This window comes from Zingiber officinale, chromosome 5B (genome assembly GCF_018446385.1).
Source record: "Zingiber officinale cultivar Zhangliang chromosome 5B, Zo_v1.1, whole genome shotgun sequence".
NCBI classification, from domain to species: domain Eukaryota; kingdom Viridiplantae; phylum Streptophyta; class Magnoliopsida; order Zingiberales; family Zingiberaceae; genus Zingiber; species Zingiber officinale.
In genome coordinates, this window is record NC_055995.1 from 41,720,809 (window position 1) to 41,746,307 (window position 25,499).

Sequence of the window (25,499 nt, forward strand, 5' to 3'; positions counted from 1 at the left end):
ATAAAATATGTCATCGTAAAAGATCTAATATGATATTTTTATGAAAAAATAATCAATTGTAAAGAGTGTCATTATAAAATATTTATAATGACACCTTTTAATAAGTGTCATAAAGAAAATGTCATAATAGACCTTTTTTTCTTCTAGTATTTCAAACGAGATTAGTGAGACCAATGAAGACGGTAGAAATTAAAAATCCATGTCAGAAAAATAAGTCTTTACATATTAAGTTTTGTGTTAATTTATAAGATTTTCTTTCTGATTCAAAATGATATATTGTTTATTTATTTTTTGATACAAGAAAAGAAGAATAATGAAAGGAGAAAGAAGTGTATGGGAAGGAAGAGTTCAGATCCTCTGTCCCTAAATTTCTCTATCCCCGTGTCCCCTTATTGATCGGACGGATCAGATTACGTCTCAAGGATGCCTTGCACATCACGAGGATACTGTACACATCTTAAGGATGCCATGATGCCTTGAGATGTAATCTGGTCTGTCTGATCGACAGGGGACACGGGGACAGAGAAATTTGGGGACAGAAGATCTGAACTGGGGAAGGAAGAAGAGAACAATGATTTGATATTTGTGTACGAGATATTTTAATTGGAATGTGATGACTTATTGCAACAACTTAGAGAATGCTAAATATTTTTGAGATATGATGATTGTATAGATTTGGTAGATTTGTTTTGGTTTCTTGTATGTTTGTTTTGATTTGTATGTATATTTGTTTTGGAATGTTAAATAAGATATGTTGGATGTGTATGATCATGAAATTAAGATGTGTTGAATGCATATGTTATAAACATATTTGGAAATGAATTGTATGTTGGGAATATGATTTGTGTTATATATACATGATAAAATATAGAAATGGACTAAGTTCTGGGCATAAAATAAGTGTTTTAGGATGTATTTAGTGCTAAAATTTTTTCACTAAATTATTATAAATCATTGTCTATTACAAATTTATGAAGAATCTTATTTTCATAGATTTGTAATGAAAATAGATTCATCGTCAAATCTACGATGAAAATCATTTTCATTACAAATCTACTAATTCATAAAAGCTTTCAGCAAATGAATTGAAGAGGAGTATTATTGAAAAATAATAGGCACATACATTTAACTAAAAAACATTGATGACTACATAGCGACGCTAGGAGCCCAGAAACGGTGTCGGCGTGCCACCGGCCCACCAGGCGACGCTAGGGGAACCCATTTTGAGTTGAGTTGGTTGTGTTGGGACCCAAACTGTGAACGCAGCGCTGCGCAACGTAAATTGCCGCAGGAACAAGCGAATGACTTGCGCTCCGCCACCCATCTCGCCTCCTGCTTTTACTCTTTCCTTTCCCCTCTCTCTCCCTCCCTCTCTCTCTCTCTCTCTCCAATCGGCCCAGGGGAAAAAAAGAAGAGGCTCTCCTCGATTTCCAAACCCTAGCTTTCCTTTCCACCTCTGGCGCTTCACCGAATTAACAAACTGTTTTCAGATCTCACGATCCCCTCCGACTCCGTTTCGCGGCCATCTTTTGGATCTGCACGGGAGCTTCTAGGGAGGTGCTCTGCTCTCAACCTGTAATGTCCGATTCGGCGCCAGATCTCAGGATGGAGTTTCATTCGCCGGCGGTCCGCCCGAGACATGTGCAGGTCGGTTCACCATGAACTTTTTGTTATGTCAATTGGAATGCAGCAGAAAATTTGTTCCTTTTTTTGTGGTTTTGTTTGTTTTCGGTTTCACAAACTATGTTTCGAGAAGAAAAGGCCTTTAAGTTGGCGTATTTCTTGCGATCTAGAGATTCTCTTCCTCGATCCGTGTTCAGTGAGGGATGAGGCTGATTTCGTGACAGGTATTGTTAACGGCAGTGGGTTATTTTACTTGAAATTTGTATTTTTGATCGAGGCATGAGATGCAGGAAGTGTTAATATTGAGCGCTGGTGATGATCTGATCTTTCTATTTCATTGCTGCTTGCCCCTTTTTTAAATACCTTTTGACGTCAGCTCCATTTGGATGAATTGCTTATTTGGTTTAAACTCAATTTGTTCTTGATTTGTGACCAGGTGCTTCCTTCTGATTAGTAAGCAATTAATTTGAGTGATCGTTTCATTGTGTGTGAAGAAAAATACCACTACGTGTTGGATAACGTAGCCAAAATTCTATTGTGGCATAAGTGGACATGACCGTTGTGTGTGAAGAGCAGGGTTTTCTCTGAGCAAGTGTTGTATACTTGGTATAAGCATTTGGCTATCCAACTTGTGTCTTCAAATTCAAACGTTGGATGGGTGTACATGACATCATCCCAACTCTTGTTTTCGCCTTCTCATGGTGCAGATTGTGCAAGACAAGTGCCCCCACCATCTCCAACCTTCAGTTCTTGTTTCTTCCTTTGCACATCTAAATCTTTGGCAACTCCAATTTTGAGGATCACAAGAAACATTCTTTGAATCCAGTTGATGAAATAGAAGCCATATCATTTGAAGACAGTAGTTTTTATCAAAAATAAATAAATGATGATAATTTCAACCTGAACAAGGACCTGCTTGTGTGGCCAGAATCTCAGTTTGTTCAGCAGGCAGTGCTGGAATGCCCTCATCAAGCCGGAAAACAATTGGTTTCTGGGGGTCTGATGGAGCTTCAAACCTTTACGCCATCCCTAGAAATTTCATCTTGTACCAAACAAGAGAACACAGAAAAATCTCACCACATCACCCAAAAAGGCATATGTCTAGATCAACCATTTCCGGATGAAGATAACTCCAGGTTGGTATATATCAATGACCCAAGGAGGACAAACCACAAATATGAGTTCTCGGGAAATGAGATACGGACTAGCAAATATACTGTAGTTACTTTCCTGCCAAAGAATTTGTTCATCCAGTTCCACAGACTAGCTTATATTTATTTCCTTGTTATTGCTGGGCTAAATCAACTTCCTCCACTAGCTGTCTTTGGGAGAACCGTCTCTCTTTTCCCTTTGCTGTTTGTGCTGTTTGTGACTGCTATAAAAGATGGTTATGAAGATTGGCGGAGACATAGATCTGACAGGAAAGAAAACAATCGAGAAGCTTTAGTTCTTCAATGTGGTAATTTTGTCCCCAAAAAATGGAAGAAGATATGTGTTGGAGAGGTGGTAAAAATAAATGCTGATGAGTCCATACCTTGTGACATGGTTTTGTTGGGAACTAGTGATCCCAATGGAATAGCTTATATCCAGACTATGAATTTAGATGGTGAATCAAATCTAAAGACGAGATATGCTCGGCAAGAAACTATTTCTATGGTCGTGGAAGATACTTTTACAGGCCTAATCCGATGTGAGCATCCTAATCGTAATATTTATGAATTTACAGCAAATATGGAGTTCAGTGGGAAGATAATACCCCTTGGTCAGTCCAACATTGTTTTGCGTGGTTGCCAGCTAAAAAATATAGAGTGGATCATTGGAGTTGTGGTATATGCTGGCCAGGAAACAAAAGCAATGATGAATAGCACAGCATCACCATCAAAGAGGAGCAGACTGGAAAGCTACATGAACAGGGAGACACTTTGGCTTTCAGTTTTTCTTTTTGTCATGTGTGCAGTTGTAGCAACTGGCATGGGACTTTGGCTTGTACGACACCTTCACCAGCTTGATACCTTACCATATTACAGGAGAAAGTATTTCACAAATGGTCCTGATAATGGCAAAGAATATAAATATTATGGTATTGCTATGGAGGTTTTCTTCTCATTTTTGAGCTCTGTTATTGTGTTCCAAATCATGATACCGATATCCTTGTACATCACGATGGAACTAGTTCGGTTGGGGCAGTCATATTTCATGATCGAGGATAGGCACATGTATGATATTGCTTCAAATACAAGGTTCCAGTGCAGATCCTTAAATATAAATGAAGATCTGGGACAAATACGATACATATTCTCAGACAAGACTGGTACTTTGACTCAGAATAAAATGGAATTTAGAAGAGCAAGTGTGTATGGAAAGGATTATGGAAACTCACACCAAAACAATGTTACAACATTTGAAACAATTTCTGAAGGTATGATTATGTGGTTTGTCTCACTAGCTGATCTACTTCTTTACTTTGTTACTGATTGGTATAACTTTTCTATCTTCATGATTGATTGATTTGATGAAGTATTGCATAAACTGCCCGTTTGACCTGATCCAACATTCTATGCTGATGAAGAAGTATGCCTACTAATAATCATGGTTATTAAAATCAACTCATCCTTGTCCAGATTGATTCTGTGGATTGAGATAAGTTGGACAATATGTCATCTGCATGAAATGCACTTGAAGTTTAAGGTCTATAGAACATTAAATAAAATGGTACAATTTAACTAGAATTGTTTTAAATCAGCCAAGGTTTATTGAGATTGCCAAAAAACTGAGGGAACCAATCAATTGTGACTGGGCAAGGTAAAACAAATACAAAAATTGATTAGGTATACTTGTAATTGTGACATCGGGTTTATTGTAGAACTTTGTTACAGTCGATGGTGTTGTGACTACTGGTGTTGCAATACTTCAAGGAGAGGTCATAGTTTTGTGCCTATGTAGGGCAAAATCAGTCATGATCTGCTTGTGTGAGGCGGATCTGTTTGATCTTGACTAACAATTAGGGAAATTGTAGTGCCACTCTCTTGGTTACTGTTATTTCTCCATCTATAATTATGACAGGTCTCTTGATGAACAGTTACTGTGATAACTTCAAATGTCCTAGGTCCAAATTAACTTTTAAACCAGAGTACCAGACCTCAAATATACCGAGTTGAGATCCAATTCAATCTTAATTTCCAATTAAATTCACATTAAATTTATATTTTTTCTACATCAAATCAATTCAATTTATTTTGGGTTGAATATTAATAAACCCCAACACAAATTAACCGAAATAATTCCATGTCATGATTATCTAATTCAATTATACAAATAACAAAACATTCTCTAAATGCATGTATATTAGTATTCTACTATAGTTTATAAATTTTACAGTGAGTTTGATTTTATAGATTCTGTTATTTATTGCTAGTATTTTAGTAATAAATGTATTGGTTTTTGATGAAGATAAATATGCAAGGTTCCTAGTTCTTGAACATCTTTTGTTGTCTCATAGCTTTATTTTTGTATATTAATTTTTTTTCCTACTGATTCCAATTAGAGATCCACTTTGGTTTTCTAGCTGTTGGATTGTGATTTTGACACTATTTGATAACCATGTTAATAATTCCCATGTTCTTAGATGGGATATTGATAAGGCTACAATGTTTGTGCTCAAAGTGTCAAGTATTGTCACATAACATTGTTTTTCTTTGTCAATTATGATTTATGTTGAGAATCTGTATCCATCTGTTGAACCAGATAAGGTATCATTTCAACAAGTTTTTTTTTATTGCCACCCATTGCTTGCCATGCTCTTTAATCTTTATACATTTGAATTTGACAGAAATTTACTTGCCACATCAGCTTATTGTTTTAGAATTCCCTTGAATTATTAGGTTAAGGTTTATTTTGAATATTATTAGAACACGAGTCTTTTACTTGGGCTCGTTGATCTTCATACAAGTAAATTTAACAGAAATTTACTTGGTTAATCATCAACTCATGGATTTATAATTCCTTTGAATTTTTGGATTATACCTGTTTTTAATACTAGTAGAATCTTTGCTTCCCTAATATATATGATTTTGATATATTCTTTTTTTTTATAAAGACATCTGATAATGTGATTAATTGGTCTGATTTTGTATCGAACATTTCATATACGAAAAGAAAATTCTGCTCTAGTGTTGCTGGATTGAAAAATGTCACGGATCATGATAGTTTCTACATTGTTTGTGGTGAGTGGCCAGTTAGTGATCTATGATAATAAGTTTTGAATATTCAAGTTGATTTTAGATTTGAAAAATAAAAATTTCTATGTATTATTCATTTAGATACTTGTAGGACCAGTTTCATGCATGTTAGCTTGTGAGAACTGAGTGGTCTATTAATATTGTGGCTATCTTATGTGTATTTCAATGCAGGAGAGTTAGAAGAACCAACTAAGCAATCAGAAATCAATGTGGACTCTGAACTACTTGCACTACTTCAGAGAGGCATAGAAGGAGAGGAAAGGATTGCTGCTCATGATTTTTTTCTTACCTTATCAGCCTGTAACACAGTTATCCCTATGGGAAAGAAATATTCATCTCCTAATTCTGACAACAAGGCGGTAGAGGCAGGAGCAATTGATTATCAGGGTGAATCACCTGATGAGCAAGCTTTGGTTATTGCTGCTTCTGCTTATGGATACGCTCTTCTCGAGCGAACCACTGGCCATGTGGTTGTTAATATCAATGGGAAGAAGACCAGGTATTTACTAATTTATTTTGATCCTTTCTTATAGCAAGTTATGTATCATTGGGAAGCTTGGAGTTTGCTTGTCACTCTGCTACTTCTCTGTGTTAGGTATTGTGTATTAGAATTAAAAGTATGGCACTGATATTTCTGTTTAATCTATTGTTCAAATTTTTTTCCTACGCCAGGTTGGATGTTCTCGGTCTGCATGAATTTGATAGTGTCCGGAAAAGAATGTCTGTTGTAATTAGATTTCCCAACAGCAGTGTGAAAGTTCTTGTGAAGGGCGCTGACAGTTCAATGCTTGGTATTTTAGACGTAGAAGATAGTAGGAATACCAAAGTTAAACAACCAACAGAAAATCATTTAGTTGATTATTCATCACATGGTTTGAGAACTCTGGTCATTGCTGCTAGGGATTTAAATGATGCTGAATTTTCCGAATGGCAAGCAAGATATGAAGAGGCTAGCACTTCACTAACAGAGAGATCAACAAAGCTACGCCAAGCAGCTTCTCTAATTGAGAAAAAGCTAATTCTTCTTGGGGCTACTGCTATTGAGGACAAACTGCAAGATGGTGTACCTGAAACCATAGAATCTCTTCGGCAAGCTGGAATAAAAGTCTGGGTTCTTACTGGGGATAAACAGGAAACTGCAATCTCAATAGGCCTCTCATGCAAACTTTTGACTCTTGATATGCATCAAATTATCATAAATGGTTCATCAGAAGATGAATGCAGATTCCTCTTAGCCAATGCAAAAGCTAAGTATGGAATAAAATCAGAGCAAAGTAGAGATGGAACACTGAAGTCAAAGAAGAAATATGATTATGATATTGTTGATTGCAATGATGAGAAAAGAACTCATGGTATTTTAATAACTGAAACCGGAAAACAGGACCCCAGATATTCTGGATTTACAGATAATGAGTTGAGACTTTCATGCGAAAAGTATGCAGTTTCTGATGATATTCCATTGGCACTGATTATAGATGGAAATAGTCTAGTTTACATATTGGAGAAAGATCTTGAGACACAGGTGCTATTCTTGATTTGCTTATGTATTTTCTATATCTGATGTAGAGGTGTCCAATCTATTCAAACCAAACTGAACTGTGTGTTGTTTTCTACAATCAAAACTAAAGGGAACTGAAATGTTTTTGGTTTATTTCAGTTTGATTTGTCAAAATTTCTTTGCATTCAATAAAATCACAGAAGCTAACTTATATTTATGCTATTCAAACCTGAATCTACTTGAACTCAGCACTAAAGCTGTAGATTATTTATTATTATTTTTGTTTCAAATGAAATATTTGACATCGCTGGCTGTAATATTGCATATGCTGGCTATATCAAAGGAGTTCTAATGCAATATATCCCCCTTTTACTTTCTCAGCTTTTTGATTTGGCAACTTCCTGTAGAGTCGTTCTTTGCTGTCGAGTTGCCCCTCTGCAGAAAGCTGGAATAGTAGATCTGATTAAAAGCAGGACTAGTGACATGACTCTTGCTATTGGTGATGGTAAGTTAGTAACTTATGCATGATTTTATGTGATTGTGTTGCACTTTTGTAATCATCCTGAAGCAATGATGCTGTGCGTTTAAAGATGCATACTCTTTGATGAAAACTATTGGTGGACTATGTGCATCTAATTTTCATTTTTTTTAAAATAGAGGCCTTGTTGTTCTGCATTTGAAAATTCACTAATTAGGGAATAAAGCCAAACTTATACCACTATAATACCTTAAGCATGGAAAATGACTGACACTTTTGATCTTTAAGGAAATCCAATTGAATACACTAAACTGTTTATGATTTTGTTGTCTTTGATGTAGTACAAGAATACTCTAACACCAAGTTGATGCAGAACTAAATCACAAACCATAGAAAATTGGGATGAAATTGATCAAGCACAAGATAACAATCTCACACATAAAAGCTGACCTTATATTAATGGAAGAGTAATTTTATTAATCGAAAGCTGATGATTATGAAATAAAGACAACTTTTATTGACTATGCCATCCAAATTAGGAAAGCAATATCTTTAAATGGGAAAACTAATAATTCCATTAAATTACTACCAATTTAAAAGATAGTTTTACAAAATAAAAAATTGCAAACTAAAATGGAACAATTACCAAATAACTCAAAAATCAGAATTCAAAATTCAGAAGTTATTCATTTTCTTGTTTACATTACCTAGTGATGTATCCTAGCATTTTACTAAAGGAATATCCAGAGCCAAAAGTAAAGGGACACCATCTTAGAAAAGCCGAGTGGGAAATGCATTAGTTTGCAAGTATAACAAAAAGGGTAACCCGAATGAACATATCCCAATAGCTACCACAGTCATATCTTCATTGGTGCCTTCACTTCGACACTATACAAAGTAATACTCTGTGTATGTGCAAATTCCATCACGATTGCCAGCACTAGAAGTCCAAAAATGCACAGTGATCAAGTGGATTGGTTTTATAATCCTATCGTCACTACCAATGAGCCATTTCAAAATTCAAAACTCATTATCATATTATTAGCATTTCCATTGTTATGTTCATAGTTGTTTCTTCTTAAATTATGGTTTAATTCTCATCCATCATCTCTCTCTCTCTCTCTCTCTCTCTCTCTCTATTTATAGTATAAAGCAGCCATCAATAACTATACACATACTCATTTTATACGAGCATTACAAAAATATCAATTTATCCAAATTTGCTATCATAAAATGCATGAACAAGGGAGGGTTGATGAAGAATCTAATAAAATGTAATTCTCTTAGATTGTGCTATTTGACTGGTGAACTAACCAAGTTTCTACCCTAGGTCTCCCTAACATTTTAACCAAAGACAAATAGAAATGGGGTTTAGCCTTTAGCATGCTTTGACTACAAGGAAAATTTTGAATATTGTGAGTGGACCAATCTTTTTCTTATGTATGGTTTGGTATCTCTCTATTAGAGACTTTTTGAGGGAATCAATTCTGTAGGTGACTATAATGCCTAATGTCCTGAAATTTCCAGCAAATGATACTGTTAAAAACACCAAAGAAAAGCTCTTGGAAACTCACTTGTATCTTTACTTCTGTTTTATTTAGGTTAAACTGTCCATCTCTTCCTCAAGTCACTTGTATCATCTGTTCTAAGGCCCTTCAAGTGAGGCCATTTGAATCAATGGCTAATAATTGTTATAACAACAACACAACAACAACAACAACAACAACAACAAAGCCTTAATTCAACTAAGTGAGTTCTGTTATATGAATTCTTTTACGTCATTGGGCTCGATCCCCTACTATATTCTCAGTTATATCTAAATGAATTTTATTTTGTTAAATCATTGTTAGCCAAATCTTCTTTGGTCTTTTTTTAAGAATAATCTGCATAATTGTTGTTGGAAAATTTCCCTTAGTGCAAGTGTTTTTCCCATCAACTTCAACAACCGTCCCGAACACATGCTCTCAATAGGTCCTCTAAGGTCTTAGCGGGGTGACTAAGCCATCTCTTTAAAGGTGAAAAGATGACACAATGGGTTGACCCTTTGTATTACTAAAACATGAACTGACTTGGTCAATCAGTCCCAAAGACCCAAATGGGGAGTTGTGCCAGCCCATTTGATTCTAGGTCCAATTATGAAATCCATAGATGCTCTTACATCCATTCAAGTTACGATGATTGATAATCCTCCTGCTCATATCTTGATTGCTTATGATGGATGTAGACAATTTGTTTCTGGGTGCACTTGCGAGACATGCTCCTAAAGTCACCATAATTTTATACCATGGCACTTCTGTCATGTGAGGAAATGGAAGCCAAGTCTGTGGTGGAGTTTGAAATGATTCCTGAGAGATCAAACACTTCCGCTTTCTTCTTGGGATGAAACAACACTGGTTATCTGGATAGTAGTTCAGTGTCCACTGGTTTGAGGCTTTCTGTTATGCTGCTGGGATGAAGTCATTTTGCCTTTGCTTTCCCCAAATAATGTCGGTCGTAGTGGCTTTAATTTCCATGGCCACGATTATAGTTTGCTGATAGCCAATAACTTAAGCAGATAATAAAGAATCCTGAATAATTAAATCTAGGTATGAAACAAAGGAGCTTACTTGTTATGCTATGTTGCCATCAGTTCTGGGAAAAAGTCTATGATATATTTAGCCAACATTTTTGAGAGCCTTGCTTGATGTGAATGAACTCCTGTTGTGTATTGATAAATGTTCTCCTTAATATTTTTCCTAAAAAGAGTCCTAAAATGCCACCTAGGATATGCACATTTGGATCACTTTCATCATGGCCCACATCATCTTCCACAAGGCTTTAACAACTTTGTTGAAATAGTTAGTGGCAAAATTGTCCTTTTCATCTTTCAATACTAAGAGGACTTAAAAATATCTTTTATACTGTTGAGTGAGTTTTGGGCCTTCCATGGGTTAGAGTGCTTATAAACATAGATTGAAATACCGTTCTGTGATGCTCGACAAAGACGGTTTTTACCTTTCCGATGGCGGAGCGAAATCGGCACCGAAGCGCGACAATTTTGCGTGATGCACGTGCGCGTTTTGAGGGTCAGAAGGTGAGGCATCCCAGAGGCATTGCGGGACGCTTCCGGAGACGCCGAAGTGTCCTGTGACGCTTCCGGGGGCGCCGGGTGATGCCATCAGAGGAGTTGCACGCGAGTTTTAGGGTTCTTGTTCGCCGAATAAAATGCGTCGGAAGTGTTCCGCAATTGGCGATGCTGCCGGAGTAGTGCGTGCGCTTTAGGGTTATGCTCATCGAATAAAATAAAATTTGATTTAATTAATTAAAACAATTCCCAATTTAAGTGTGATACCTAGAGAGACTTTTCAAACCCTAATTAAATTATCCCAATAAAATATATATAAAAATATTTAAAATTTTTAAAAACCAATAAATTTTATTAATTAATAACCTGAATTTGTTTACTATTTTAAATTTTATTTAAAAATTCAAAAAGTTCTAAATTATTTAAAAAAATCTATTTTTTTTTTAAAATATATATTTTTTAAAAAATTCTAATAAATCAAATTTATATTTTGATAATTCTTTTATCTTGTTTTACTGTTTTAATGTTTAATGATATTATATTTATTTTACTATTTAAATTATATATTATTTAAATTAATAATTAATTAAATGAATAAATAATTAATTTATATAATTATTATATATAAAATATTATTTTTGTAATAATTTATATAATTATGATTATTTAATTTAGAGAACCAATACTTTTTCACACTACTCCATTTGGTATTAGTAAGGTAATATATTATGATGTATCAATTTTAATTTGAATTATTGATATATCAATTTTCTTTAAAAAAATATATTTAATTATTTTTTTAACAATATTAAGTTGTTCAATAATGGAAAACTTATATAAAATTAATATACAACTGATTTTTAAATTATACACCATAAATTTATTTATCTAATAATTACTATATATAATAATATAAATTAAAAAAAAAATACCAAAATCGTATCGGCACAGCACGATACGATACCGAAATTGTGTCGTTCCCGTCTGGGATTGAAACCTCGGCACGGGTCAAGATTTTAAACCTTGCTTATAAATACTCTAAATTTAATTGCAAATACATGAACTTTAGAAATTAGTATTCTTAAATAGGGTTCATGAGTGGTGGTGCCACAACTACAGGAATAGGAATGAACGATTCGACTGACTGGTGGTGCCACAAGTGCAGGAATAAGAATTACTAACTCGACTCTGATTTTATTTTTCATAATAATTGGTCCTTGTTAGGACATATGAGGTTGAGATGGTCGAATGCTAGAGAGTAGATGAATAGCAATCATTCCTCCAAATGTGATTCTAATAGTAAATTTCTCTTGCTAATTCTTAGCAGGATCATAACAAATTAGTGTAGCGGAATAAATATAAACACAACTGCAAGCTTACCACAATTGCTAACATGTTTTACAACTCCTAAGGCTTATACTCTACAACATATAATCCATTGGTGGATAACTTCGAGAAGGCCATTATTTTTTTCCTTTTCAATCAACTACTAGAGGGGAGAAACCTCTTTCAACAAATGTTACAAGAATTACAAAGAGGAAAGCCAAGGGATACAAGAGCTATCTAATAGGGTTTAATCGATTCTCTTTTACCAACTTTCAAGCTTTCATCGAGTCCCATTTATATAACCTTCAAACCTTCATTTTCACTTGTGTTAAATTGATCTATCATCGATTAGTCAATTGGAAGCACTCGTTAGTTTATTGATGAACAATAGTTGTTGAGACATCATACTATTATACACAACTAAGTTCTTCCTCCCTTCTCGTTGTTGCATCAATTGATTGTTCGTGACAACAACAATAACAATCAATCCTAATTCTACTAGATGAGGTTGACTATATAGATCCTTTTACGGCATTGGACTCTATTCCCTATTATATTATCATCTATATTTAAATAAAATTTATCTTGTTTTATCATTGTTAACCAAGCCTTATGATAAGTTAATTAATATAGTTGACTGCCTAGTTAATTGTGCTATGAACACAAATATTATATTTGTTGGCTCCTCAACACAAGTCAATTACCTAGTTACTTAGCTCTCACGGCTCCTTAGCACAATTTAGTTTCGGTAACTAGAACTTGACTCTAATATTCCTAATGATCGAGTCTCGCACCAAAGTTGATTTTTACCCTTGCCCTATGTATATAGGTCACTCAACTCTCACATCTTGATTACGTTCCTAGGCCATCTCATGTTAGGTTGCTCATCCCTCGGATGCATTCGAGCTCTTGGCTCTTTCACGTGCCATCCTTTACACTTCACCTACGTAGTTATGTTTATCAACTGTCATCAATGTTCCATCGATGCTCCTCGTCTTGTATTCCCTTGGATGCTTCGCATCCTTCTTTGATCTCTATGGAGCTCGAGCCACCAAGCTACCAACTTGGCTGCGCCAAGTCATGTTCCAAATCTGCTCTAACACTACGTTAGTGCTTTTGTCTTGTATTTCTTCGGTTGCCTCATGCAACTTTCTTTGGTTGCCTCATGCAACTTTCTTCAATCTCTACAGATTTCCAAGCTACTGAGTGTGTAGATTTAGATGTTCCTAGTCATCATCAGCATAATCTTGACCTTGTTGAATCATGAGCTCTCCAACCTCTATGTGTGGTCCAGCAAGTCTCTACACACTTAAACACTCATATCTATCACACAAGGCAATGCTTAAATCCTTTGTGCAAACATTAAAACTGAAGGTTACACTAGACAACTCGGGGCACGATTGCACTCAAGGTTGCATTAATGTATTGAGAAACAGTTGCTCTCCCAAATAGTTTAGACCAACACCATCATTACAACAATGAGTATGGGGCTTAATCGCCAACCTTGATGATGTCGTCCACCATTCATTGTAACTCCAACACTTGACTTTGCCTAAAAAAGGCTTAACAAGGAGGTGACTATACAAACTTCAAGGAGAAAAGTAATTATGTTTTTAGAATAATATTGACTCAAAATATGTAATTCTATGAAAGCAAAAATTAACATGACTGCAAAAACATAATAAAACCATCAATAAACACGTCGACTTGAATATAAGAATATTAATTGAATTTTGATGTCTCAAGTGCACCCTTTCCCTTTGCTCTTTGCTATGTGTTGATCATTAGAAAAGTAGCAAAATGCCAAATAATGCAAGTTACTTATCTAATTCTTTTGTATCTACTTATTTATAACAAGAGATATAATACAGGAAAATGTTTGTTAATGCTTAAAAAATGAGCATGAAACTATTTTCACTTACATAGTAAGTAGAAAGAAAATTGCTCATAAAGTTTTAAATGCATTTCAAGAAGGAAATAGACAAATGAAAGTCTTAAGTATGAAATGTCCAAAAGTTCCAATAGCAAATATGTCTTAAAGCATCTAGTAAATCTAGAAGCAAAAACAAAAGCTACATCATCTTGGAAAAGCCAAGGAAATGCAGCATATGTAAGGATAATAAAAAAGGCAACATAAATCAGCATATTCCAGTAGCAACCTTGTTAGATCTCCATATTATAGTCATATTAGATCACCATATCCTTGTGAGTTTTTCCTTATGCTCAAATGCTGGTATGATTGTTGCAATACAGGTAGTAGAAAAATACATATTCACCAGCGACTGATTAGATGTGTTGTTGGAAAAATGTTTGCTTATCTGTTAACAAGCCTACTTGAGGTTCAAACTGGTCATTATATTATTGGCACCACCACTTAGGTTGTTGTCATTGTTTTCTCATCCTAATGGTCTTTTCTGATTCATCAACTAATTATATAGGAAACATATGGAAAAATATATACACACCAAAAATCTATCACCAATAATATTGCAATGACAGTAGATGCTTACTCATTTTATGGGTGAGGATTATAAAAGTAACAATTTATCCAGTAATTCAAGTCTTCTATAATTATATGATCAACAAGGGAAGATTATTAAAGAATCTAATAAAATTTGATTCAACTTGAGCAATTTAGGAATAAAAGATCAAGGATTATTTTCTTTGATTGTGGTTTTCTGTCATTGTGACCTAATGAAAGTTTCTACCCTAGCCAAAGACAAATAGAAAAGGGGTTTCAACCGTTAGCATGTCTTGACTGCAAGAAAATATTCAATAGTATAAGGTGGAACAATCTTTTTCTAATATATGGGCTACTAGCTCTATATTAGAGACATTTTGAGAGTACCACATTCATTTGCAACCATAAGGCTTTTTCAGTCCCGACAGTAATTGGAACACTAGAAAACACCATGAAAAAGCTCTTCAAAGCTCTGCCAAACTCCTTACCTATCACTTCCCTTAAGGTTACACCATCTATCTCATTGTCAAATCATACCTCGAAAATATAAAAGATTTTTTGTTTAATTTCATATAAAGACACAAACTGGATTGTCATTGAATAAGCAAGTTAAGAGGTTAAGGGCTTCAAACAAATATTACATAAATTGTGTCCTAGGTCACCATGGAGGAAAGTGTCACAATACAATGCGAGTACCGAACAACAAAGGGATGAAGATCCCATCTCAATATGAAGTTTGCAGCTGATGTGATGCTTTTGAGAACCCTAAATGATTGTAGTCCAGTAAGTGCAAGAAGGCAAAACTAAAGAAAATGTCAAGGTAAGAGAAGTAAGAAGAGGCCTTATGACTAAATAGCTTACCCACAAAAGGAGCGTTTTCTCCATGTCAGAAGTTTGCAGACAAAATCGAATAGAAGGTGCTATGCAATGCCATACACACTTATTCTAATCATTTGGTTGCACATATGCAAGACCGACTCAACCCCTAACAAGTCCAAGAGGGAATAAAAGAGATACGATCAAACATCTCTCACAGAAAGGTCATGGTTCATTAGAGCTCACCAATTGAGGCTGCTGCCAGTGCACATGTGAAAATCTGCGCGCTAGATGCTACTGCCTCTGTGAGTTGTCGCTTGGCATGGAGGTGAAGCACAAGAAAATAAGAAGTATCTGGAGGAAGAGGCGGAAGCTAGCTTTGCTGATGAGGTACAGATGGATCTTATGAGAGCTAAATGAAGAGGGCTGCTTAACCATGATAACTACTTGAGATCATGGGCTCGGGAAGGAAGGGAAGCAAGCACGAAGGTGGAATGAATCACATGATTTGTGCTATAGTTGCAAATAATGCTCACATTCAAGCTGGCAGAGAGGATGCTACCAGAGAAGGAAAGAACCACGTGATCTGTGCTGTTGTTGCAAAAAAGATAGCCCATATTTGGGTTGGCATTAGGGATGTTGGAGATCTTGAAGTGGAGGGGCAAACAACTTTTGAATCCCAAGCTAGGAGTTACAATCTGCAATGTTCGCAAGTAAAGGCTATGAACTAGAGGAGAGGGAAGGAGAGTAAGGGTTTAAGTTTGTGGATTGGGTTAATGGGTTCATGTGTTTGTTATTGGCTCTGGGTTTTAAGGATATAACAGCTCTAACACAAGATATCATGGTTGATCTAAAAAACTTCAACACGAGAGAAAGTTATGATTCTATTCATAGGGTGATCTGAGTGTATGATAACCTTGTATTTTCCAAACCAATGTTTTCTCCCTTATGGCCATGTCCTTTTCACTGCAAAGGGGAATAAGAAAACTTGCATGCAGAAGGAACCATCATCCAGAAAAAAAAAGTTTGCCGAGCTACGGAATAGTATTTAACTTGAAAATAATTCATATGGATGTTGCAATGCTAGTTGTAATTGCTCACACTCAATTTCCACAACACTGATTTTCCTTCATTTCTAGTATAGCCATCATAGTTTTAGTTAAATTTGATTTGTGTTCTAATACTTGAAAGAAAGCAGAATACTATTGTATAACATTCTTTTTTTTTTCAAGATTTGTAAATCTTTTGCTAACACTACTTTGCAGGGGCAAATGATGTTTCAATGATCCAAATGGCTGATGTTGGTATTGGGATCTGTGGCCAGGAAGGCCGTCAGGCAGTCATGGCTTCAGATTTTGCTATGGGGCAGTTTCGTTTTCTGAAAAGATTGCTCCTTGTACATGGTCACTGGAATTATCAGCGAATTGGCTATTTAGTTCTTTACAACTTCTATCGCAATGCTGTATTTGTCTTAATGCTGTTTTGGTAAGTATGGCACTGATACCCTGTCATAGTCTGTTAGCATTATGGTTTAATTTTAATGAGTTATGTTTGTTGGCTATATAATAATTCTAATGAGTTATGTTCGTTGGCTATATAGTAATTTTAATGAGTTATGTTCGTTGGTTGTATGGTAATTTTAATGAGTTATGTTCTTTGGCTATATAGTTTTACTAAAATTGAAAGTTGGTTGATTGCCATCTTAGTGTTTGGGATCATGATTTTCATTTTAGAGTTATGAGGTGGTATGATAAATCTAATCCCCCCCACTACCACTAAACTCATAATTTTGTGCCTACTGTTGGATTTTTCGGGCCGCGAAAACCCCGAATTATCCATGCCACTGGATCTCGTGCGAAGAAAAACTTTCGAAAATACGAGTACGAGTTTTAAACTTTGATCTACGGTAGATCTACAAAGGAAAAACATTTTATATCTTCGATGCGTGCCCTTCGCAATCTCGCAAGTCCAAGGTACGCCGGATCTCAAAGTTGTCAATGTAGACAACTCTCTAGTGATATCCACACGAACAAGATGTGTTCTCTAACACTCAAGGATGGAGAAGAGAGCACCCCAAGTGTACTAGCACTTTCTAGGGCTCTCGGATGGGATTGGAAAGAAAAATAGAGAAGATGAAATACAAGAACACTCTTCTTCTTCTTCTATGTGACAATCACTCTATTTTTCTTTCATGAAACTCAAAACCACTCACCTTGTTTCTTCCTTGAAACTCACGGCCAAGAAAGAGGAGAGGGAGAAGAGAATGGCTAGAGGAAGGAGATGAAATGAATGAGACTCATGAATGAAAATTCATTCCCCCTCATTCACTTGTGTGGCCGGCCACATGAGTAACTCCCACTCATTTAATGTGGCCGGCCACATTAATGGGAATGGAGGCTTGTAACCTCCATGATGTGGCATACCATGATGATGTGGAGCATCATCATTGGTCCACATCTTGCCATCTCACTAATGATGTGGCAATTAGTCAAGTCAAACTTGACTCTTCCTCTTCCTCTCAAGTCAAGTCAAACTTGACCAAATCTCTTCCATGGTTGATCTAATCTAACCATTTGATTCAAGCCAACTTAATATAATGAATCTAATTCATTAAATTAAGTTGATTTAATGAGTCATAATCTAAATTAGACTCATTGAATACATGAATCAACTTAAGTCCAACTCAATTATCCCAATTAGGATTACTCTTAATCCAATTTGATTCATCAAATGAATCTAATCCTCTTGGTTCATCATATGAACCTAATCTCCATCCACTTGTTCTTTGTGTGTGACCCAATAGGTTCTTGTAACGTTGGCAATGCCCCTAAACTCATTTAGAAGCATAAGTAATGAGCGGTATCTAGCAATACATTATTACTACCCAAGTTACAAGAATGTTGAGATCCAACATCACCTTGTGACTACTAATTGTGACTCCTCACAATATATGACAAGTGTCCTTCTATCCTAGACATCTAGATTGATCAATGTGAGGCATAGACCGTGTCATCCTCTGACCAATCTAAATCTTGAACTCCAAGTAGACTCACTCGATCAAATGAGCTCAACATCTCATGTTGACTCATTTGGGCATGGCCATGCACTTCGTGGTCTAACTCTATCAAGAATACCGATGTCGCTCCCGTCATATGGGAGGGATAGATCCCATCTACATCACTCACATCCCTCCGCATAATTCGTTATATACCCAGTAATCGCCTTTATAGTCCACCCAGTTACGGGTGACGTTTGACGAAACCAAAGTACATAACTCCTTATGTAGGGAACCATGGTGACTTCAGGTCTAAGGACCAATAGTCATACTAATAGTCACATGAGAAAGTATATGACACTCATATAACGATCCATGATACTTTCTCATGGCGGGTCATTCAGTATACATTCTCCAATGCATACCCATGTGTCAACTTGATATCTCCATATCCATGACGTGTGAGATCAAGTCATCGAGTTGACCTACATGCTAGTCTTATTGCATTAACATTGTCCCTGAATGTTAATACTCGACTAGGAATGGTTTAGAGTAGTGTTCCCTATATCATCTCACTATCGATTCAACCAATCGATTGATATAGGTAAGAACCTTCTACTCAAGGACGTTATTATACTTAGTTTATTTGGCACCAATACAAGTAAGTATAATAACCAAACAAATGCCTTTATTTTTATAGAATATGATACAACAAGTCCAAAATACAACCATCAAATGATTGGCTCTAGGGCTCTAGCTAACACCTACCACCAAGTCCAACCATCAAAACAGAAAAAACTTCATCCCCAGTTTGGAACCATGCTGTTTGTCAGTTGGTGACAACACATGGAGTGGATCAGCATGTTTGCTGACCTTTTTTTTCAAAAGGACTGGGGAGCAATGACTGATCAAGCAACAGTAATGGTGATTTCAGAAGACAAAGGAGAAGGCTGAAGGGTGGTGAAGAAGACATCAGAGAAGAGCCAATTCCGGGGAAGAGTTGGTGAACATGCTTTGATGTGTGCCTTGCTTCCCTGATGTGTGGGTGCAAAGGGATAAATCTTTTGTCTGTGTTGTTCAGCATGGCATAACTCAACATTTTAATCCATGCACTACCATAGTCTTTCAGATTTTTATGTCCTTGGTCTGTGTTTGCTGATGCCAGTGCAGTTTAAGTATTCTCTCTTATTTTCAGGAACTAACAAATCTAGCATTTGACAATACGTTATGAAATGAAAAGTTTTCAATTCTCCAAGCATGATGGAATGCATACCCATGGCTATTTACTATCTAATTTTTGAATGATTTTTTTCCTTGACAATTTTATGATTGATTGAGGAAGAGATATCAACCTGCCAAATTTACCATTCAAACAAATAAACAACTGTTCATAGCTTGTGGTCAGTTCCAGCAAATATAAAATTAGATCTCTTACTAAAGTTGTTGTTGTGTGACCCATAGTTTGTAAAATCGCGATCCTACGCAGGATCGATTTAGGGTCAGGATCAGATCGGTCAGGATCGGATCGTAGAATCGTACGATCCTACCAAAAACCCTTAAAATTTTATTATACATGATTAATAATTGGAAAAAATACCTAAAAAACTCATTTACATATAAATAAATAACTAATTTTGTATATATATATACAATTATTTACACTCAACACATCAAATTACATTACTACATGTACAAATTTAAATTAACTTGTAATTCAACTATCATTCTCGCATAGTAATAATATTTATATTTTCATATCATAAAATGAAAGAATATAAAATTTCTATTAACACAATAATAATAACATATATAATGTCAAAAATATTTCCTTGATTTATAAGATAATTCAATTTAAATGTCAACAAAGCATCTAACGTATATAACAAAAGCTGTTGAATCCTTTGATTCAAATATGAATGCCGGAAATAATCTTCTAAAGACTGGTTGATGCCATACAATACTAGACAATATACATCCAAAAACTTATTATTTTGAGAAAAATAAATGACAGAATATTATTGATAAAAAACTAACTCAAAAATAATTAAACATATATTTAAATAATTTAAAACTCTAATAAGATGAAAAAAAGATAATGGTTAAGGATAAACTTTGAAATTTATTAAAGATCTCTGAACGAGCTTTAATTTGATATATTATAGGCCCCGTGGTTCAATCCGAGTCAAAAGTTATGACCTCTCAAAGCTTCCACCGATCCTGCTCCGATTCTGCTCCGATCCTGCTCCGATTCTACCGATCCTACCGATCCTGCTGCGATCCTACTGCAAAAACGATTCTGCACGATCCTGGATCGATTTTGGGTTTCCGGATCGTAGGATCGTACGATCCTACGATCCGGATCGCGATTTTGCAAACTATGGTGTGACCTAAAGGTCATGGGTTCGAATTTTGAAAACAACCTCTTGCAAAAATCAGGGTAAGACTGCGTACAATGGATCCTTCCCCAGGACCCTGCACGGCGAGATTTTGTGTACCGGGCTACCCTATTTTTAATCCTCTTACTAGTTTCATATATCTGACCTATGTTGTCACTTTTGTATATTTAGAACATGTCTGTTTCTCCTGTGCAATTATTAATTTTCTGTCCTTATTTTGGTGAGTTTGTCTCCCATGTTAAGGATTTTTTCCTCATTTGTTTTTCTGCCAATGATGAATAGGATTATGAATTTTTCTAGATTGAGATATGGTATTTTGATTTTGAAACCCATTGTTTTCTCTTCCTTATAGTGAAATCAGTCCGGGTGTTTTTTTTTAATAATTATGATTGTGGAAAGATATTCACTATGGAACATATTAGCCTTTTCTTTTTCTACCTTTATTTAAATGGGTCATCAATCAATTTCGCAACTTGCTTATGGCATAGGTTTGCTCTGCAGTTTATTGCATTTGTGTTACACTGCTTACCAATGATACAATTTCTTAAAATAAAATAGTTAATGTTATTTCAGTTTGATGCTTATCATCTTAGAATAATAATAATATTTATTATTATTATTATTATTTTGATCAAGTCAAAACTGAGAATGAATCTGTATACAATTTATGTTAATTCAATTTGTTTGTGAACAAAGAAATAATATTCTATATGCTGGTAATGGCTTAAAATATATACAGTTGGAACCCAACTTCAATATTATTTACTATCTGGTTATTTGTTTGAAGCTATTTTAAAATATTCTCATACCAATGTGCACAGGATTTTCCTTCCTGGGTTTTGATACTGGTATATTCACTAAAGATTTTAGCCTAGATTATGCATCCATCTTAAGCTGAACCAAGGATAATATATATTTTGTAGGAGAGTATTTGATTGAAAAATCAATTCCCAGCATGAACATAAAAACATCATTGTCTGAAAGCATGTGTCCTATAAATTCTTTAGTAAACTATGCAAAAGTATTCTGACATTTGTTTCTTGCATCTTAATTTATTCCATCCTATGACTTTTTGATATGGTAGGTACTTAGCTAGTGAAAGGTCATATGTATCACAGTTTTCTATTCGATATGCTTTCTAGTTAACAGATTATGTGTATCTGGATGTTAGGAATCTTCAATATCTACTTTGCTGTGTACCCCCCTTCTTACTAGGATATTTTCTAATGCTTGATAGGATATTTTCTAGTTAACAAATTATGTGGTATCCCTCTTAATCTTAATTTATATTTCCCACATCTCCATTACTTATGTCAGAACTAATTGTTGCATGATCATTCCAGCTCTGTCAAATGTATAGCTAAGGTTGTTGCTTGAGGTCGAATGAGTGGGCTTGGACAAGTCTAATGGTCAACTTTAATTGTCAGCAAGGCTTAGACAAAAATATAAAAGTTCATTAACTTGATTTAATAACTCATTCTTCTGATTATGTATTTAAAATGCTTATACATTTAGGTTGAGGTTCATCATTTCAAATTTATTTGATAGTCTATGTTTATTTTTTTGAAAAAATAAACTTAATGGACAAGCTCGATGACTAATTTTCTCTTCAGTGCTAACAGTGTGGAGAATTCGGAGGCATACTTTTATGTCAAAGTCTGATGCACACTAAGCCTGGTTGTTTCAGATTCCAATTTTCTTTAGTTAACTAATTCCTTATTCTATTTGATAAGATCTAAATGCCCAACGATAGATTATCACATTCCATTACTTAAGAATCATATATTATCCCAAATTTTGTGTTTTTTTGCATTGGTGGATAAACTTATGAACATGGTGAGTATATGGAAAAACACATGCCACATTTGGTATTTTTTTTAGGGAATTCTTGTCTCGAATTGTTCATTCAAGAGTGGTAGCATTGATTGGGTTTGCTTCTCTTTATATATCATCCAACATGTTTTTTGTTCAATGATGTCAACTGTAGTACTTTAATCTGTCATTTTCTAATATTGCATTGTTCCTTTCTTTTCCCATATTTAAGTTAAAAACTCATTTAGCCATCAACATTAATTTCCCAAAATTATGTGCTTTCAGTACACTTCCTGACATACTTTTGTTACAGGTATGTCTTATGTGCTGCATTTTCAAGTATATCTGCTGTGACTGATTGGAGTAGTGTATTTTATTCTGTCATCTATACATCTGTCCCTACAGTTGTGGTTGGTATTATGGACAAAGACTTGAGCCACAAAACTATCCTTCATTATCCAAAACTTTATGGAGCAGGATATAGACAAGAGAGCTATAACCTACACCTATTCTGGATCACAATGTTTGATACGTTATGGCAAAGTCTTGTTCTTTTTTATGTACCACTCTTCACATACCGAAACAGTTCAATTGACATATGGAGTATGGGCAGTTTGTGGACTATCTCTGTTGTTATCCTTGTGAATGTTCACCTGGCTATGGACATTAGACGATGGGTGTTGATTACTCATCTTGCTACATGGGGTTCTATAGTGATTACCTATATGTGCATGCTGATAATAGATTCCATTCCAATTTTCCCAAATTATTGGTTTGCATTTCTTTCTTACTCTTTCAAATTGAATTGACTCAGTATTTATTTATAACTCGTTGTATCAACTATTTCAGGACAATATATCGCTTAGCAAGTTCAAGAACTTACTGGCTCACTATTCTCCTTACAATGATTTTGGCATTGCTTCCTCGCTTTCTCTGCATTGTGATCCATCAGATTTTTTGGCCTTCTGACATTCAAATAGCCAGGGAAGCTGAGATTTTAAGAAAGACATATGACCAAGTAGGTTTGAAGCTCTGATCATGTTATGAATGGACAAGTATAGCTAAAATTTCAATAGACTTTACCTTCTCAAATTTGAATTGGAACATAATGTAGCTTCTACACTGCTTGTTGCTAATTGCTTCCTTGGTATGCTCAAGTATTGCTTTTCTCATGCTCTCGTGGATAATATAGTTTTGTTTTAATATAGGTTTGCATCACTCTTATTGAACATTGAATCTAAGGGGACAGAAGTACCTCTTTTAGTTTATCTTGGTTGTCTTCATAAAGATTTAGACCACTTTCTGGGGGATTTTGACATTATAAACATCTCAATCAGGCTTGCAGTAAACTGTGATGTATTCTTTTAGATGCTGTCTATTTATAGTTTCTTCTTACTAACACATTTATGTTTGTTATGATGTTTTTGTTTCTTTTTGAGGATATTGCTTCTCATGATCCTTGTTAAAATTGGTTACACTTAGCATGATGATTTTTCTATCCTCTTAACCTTGACAGTCTTAAGACACATCATAAAATACTTCAGTATGATTTCAACTGTTTGTGGATCTACACCTTAAATGGGTAGCTTATTAGGGCAAAATCTTCATTAAGCTTTTTGTGCTAGAGCAAACCTTCTCAAAGCTTCCCCATGTTTAGTAATGAGAAGGGATTTTTTACAAACTTCCTTCTATGCGTTAGTTCATTAAATTCATTGTCCATATGTAGATTATTATTGGTTATTTAGTATTCTAACTCTGCAATTCCTGCTGTGTGTAATTTAAGCCGTTTGGCCAAAATATTCACAATTTCAATCCCTGTTTGGAACCAAATGAAAACTATAGTTTCTTGAAAAACGACTGGTTCTTGATTTGAATTGATTTCTATTGTGTTCTGTACATGCTAGAATTTCTATAAATTCTATCTTATATCTTATATGAACAACCACCCTTGTAGAAATGTAGTATAATTAGTTTGTACTTGTATGTTTTAAGTGTTGCAATTTCTTATTCGCTTGTGTTCCTTTTTGAGAAAGGGGAAAAGTCAACTGGAAATGCTATTTTACTGGACATTATACCAATGTTAAAGAAATGAGATTTCATTGAGCCAGCTATATTATCCAAAATTACTCTTTGTTGACGGGGCTATTTCTGTATCTTCACTAGAGATGCTGGTTATAGTTTCTCATCTATACTATTTCTTCTTGATCTACTGATTTTTTATTGTGAACAAAGTTTATTTTTCTATTAATAAATTGAATTTTATGTTTTCGGCCAAACAAGTATAATTGTTTTTGTGCAACAACATTCTCATTTTTATGACTGTCTAGAGTTCAAATTATTCCAGTTAAGAACTCGGTCTTCTTAGATAATTGTTTCTACTCAGTGATGCATATAACTGGTATAATCTTTTATTTTCTATGGGAGTGCAACTTCTGCCACAATTTAGAATCTAATACTCCGTACAAATTTCTGACAGGCACGTTTTAAAAGTACAAGGTTTTAGTATGATTGGAAGAGTAGCTAAGGCAACATGATCTCAAGCCTACGACTTGATTTCCATACTTGGGTGGCTACTGAAGAAATGACACATGTGGCACATGTACATAATGTATTTGATTATGGCTAATATCATTTGGCCTCAAAAGAAACTAGGTGATAAATAGTACATAGCTGTGAGAGTATTACATATTTTCTAACCCCCTTTCTTTGTCTTTTCTTTCTTTTTTGTTTTCATTTTCAGGAAATGTATTTAATTTTAACACAAACATAACTCTAGCTCTCGAGTTCTCTTT

General features: G+C 34.9%; 1 protein-coding gene across 2 annotated transcripts; it reads left to right on the plus strand.

Annotated features, from left to right (window-relative positions):
• The first annotated feature begins 1,299 nt into the window (after positions 1–1,299).
• Positions 1,300–25,499, plus strand: LOC121984374 (phospholipid-transporting ATPase 1-like). 2 transcript variants are annotated; one of them, XM_042537275.1, is made up of 9 exons: positions 1,301–1,647; positions 2,060–4,042; positions 6,033–6,360; positions 6,534–7,383; positions 7,741–7,864; positions 16,770–16,989; positions 23,021–23,479; positions 23,557–23,725; positions 25,184–25,499. In XM_042537275.1, exons 2-9 carry the CDS (start codon positions 2,626–2,628, stop codon positions 25,208–25,210), a joined length of 3,594 nt encoding a protein of 1,197 aa, XP_042393209.1. In that variant the 5' UTR covers positions 1,301–1,647; positions 2,060–2,625; the 3' UTR covers positions 25,211–25,499. The 2 variants fall into 2 exon arrangements, with proteins under 2 accessions (XP_042393210.1, XP_042393209.1); XM_042537276.1 differs by lacking the exon at positions 23,021–23,479 and having other exon boundaries at positions 1,300–1,647.

Coding starts and splice junctions, on each gene's coding strand:
- LOC121984374 (XM_042537275.1), top strand. CDS start 2,626: ATGGAGCTTCAAACCTTTACGCCATCCCTAGAAATTTCATCTTGTACC. Junction 4,043..6,032: donor ATTTGAAACAATTTCTGAAG/GTATGATTATGT, acceptor ATTTCAATGCAG/GAGAGTTAGAAGAACCAACT. Junction 7,865..16,769: donor GACTCTTGCTATTGGTGATG/GTAAGTTAGTAA, acceptor ACTACTTTGCAG/GGGCAAATGATGTTTCAATG.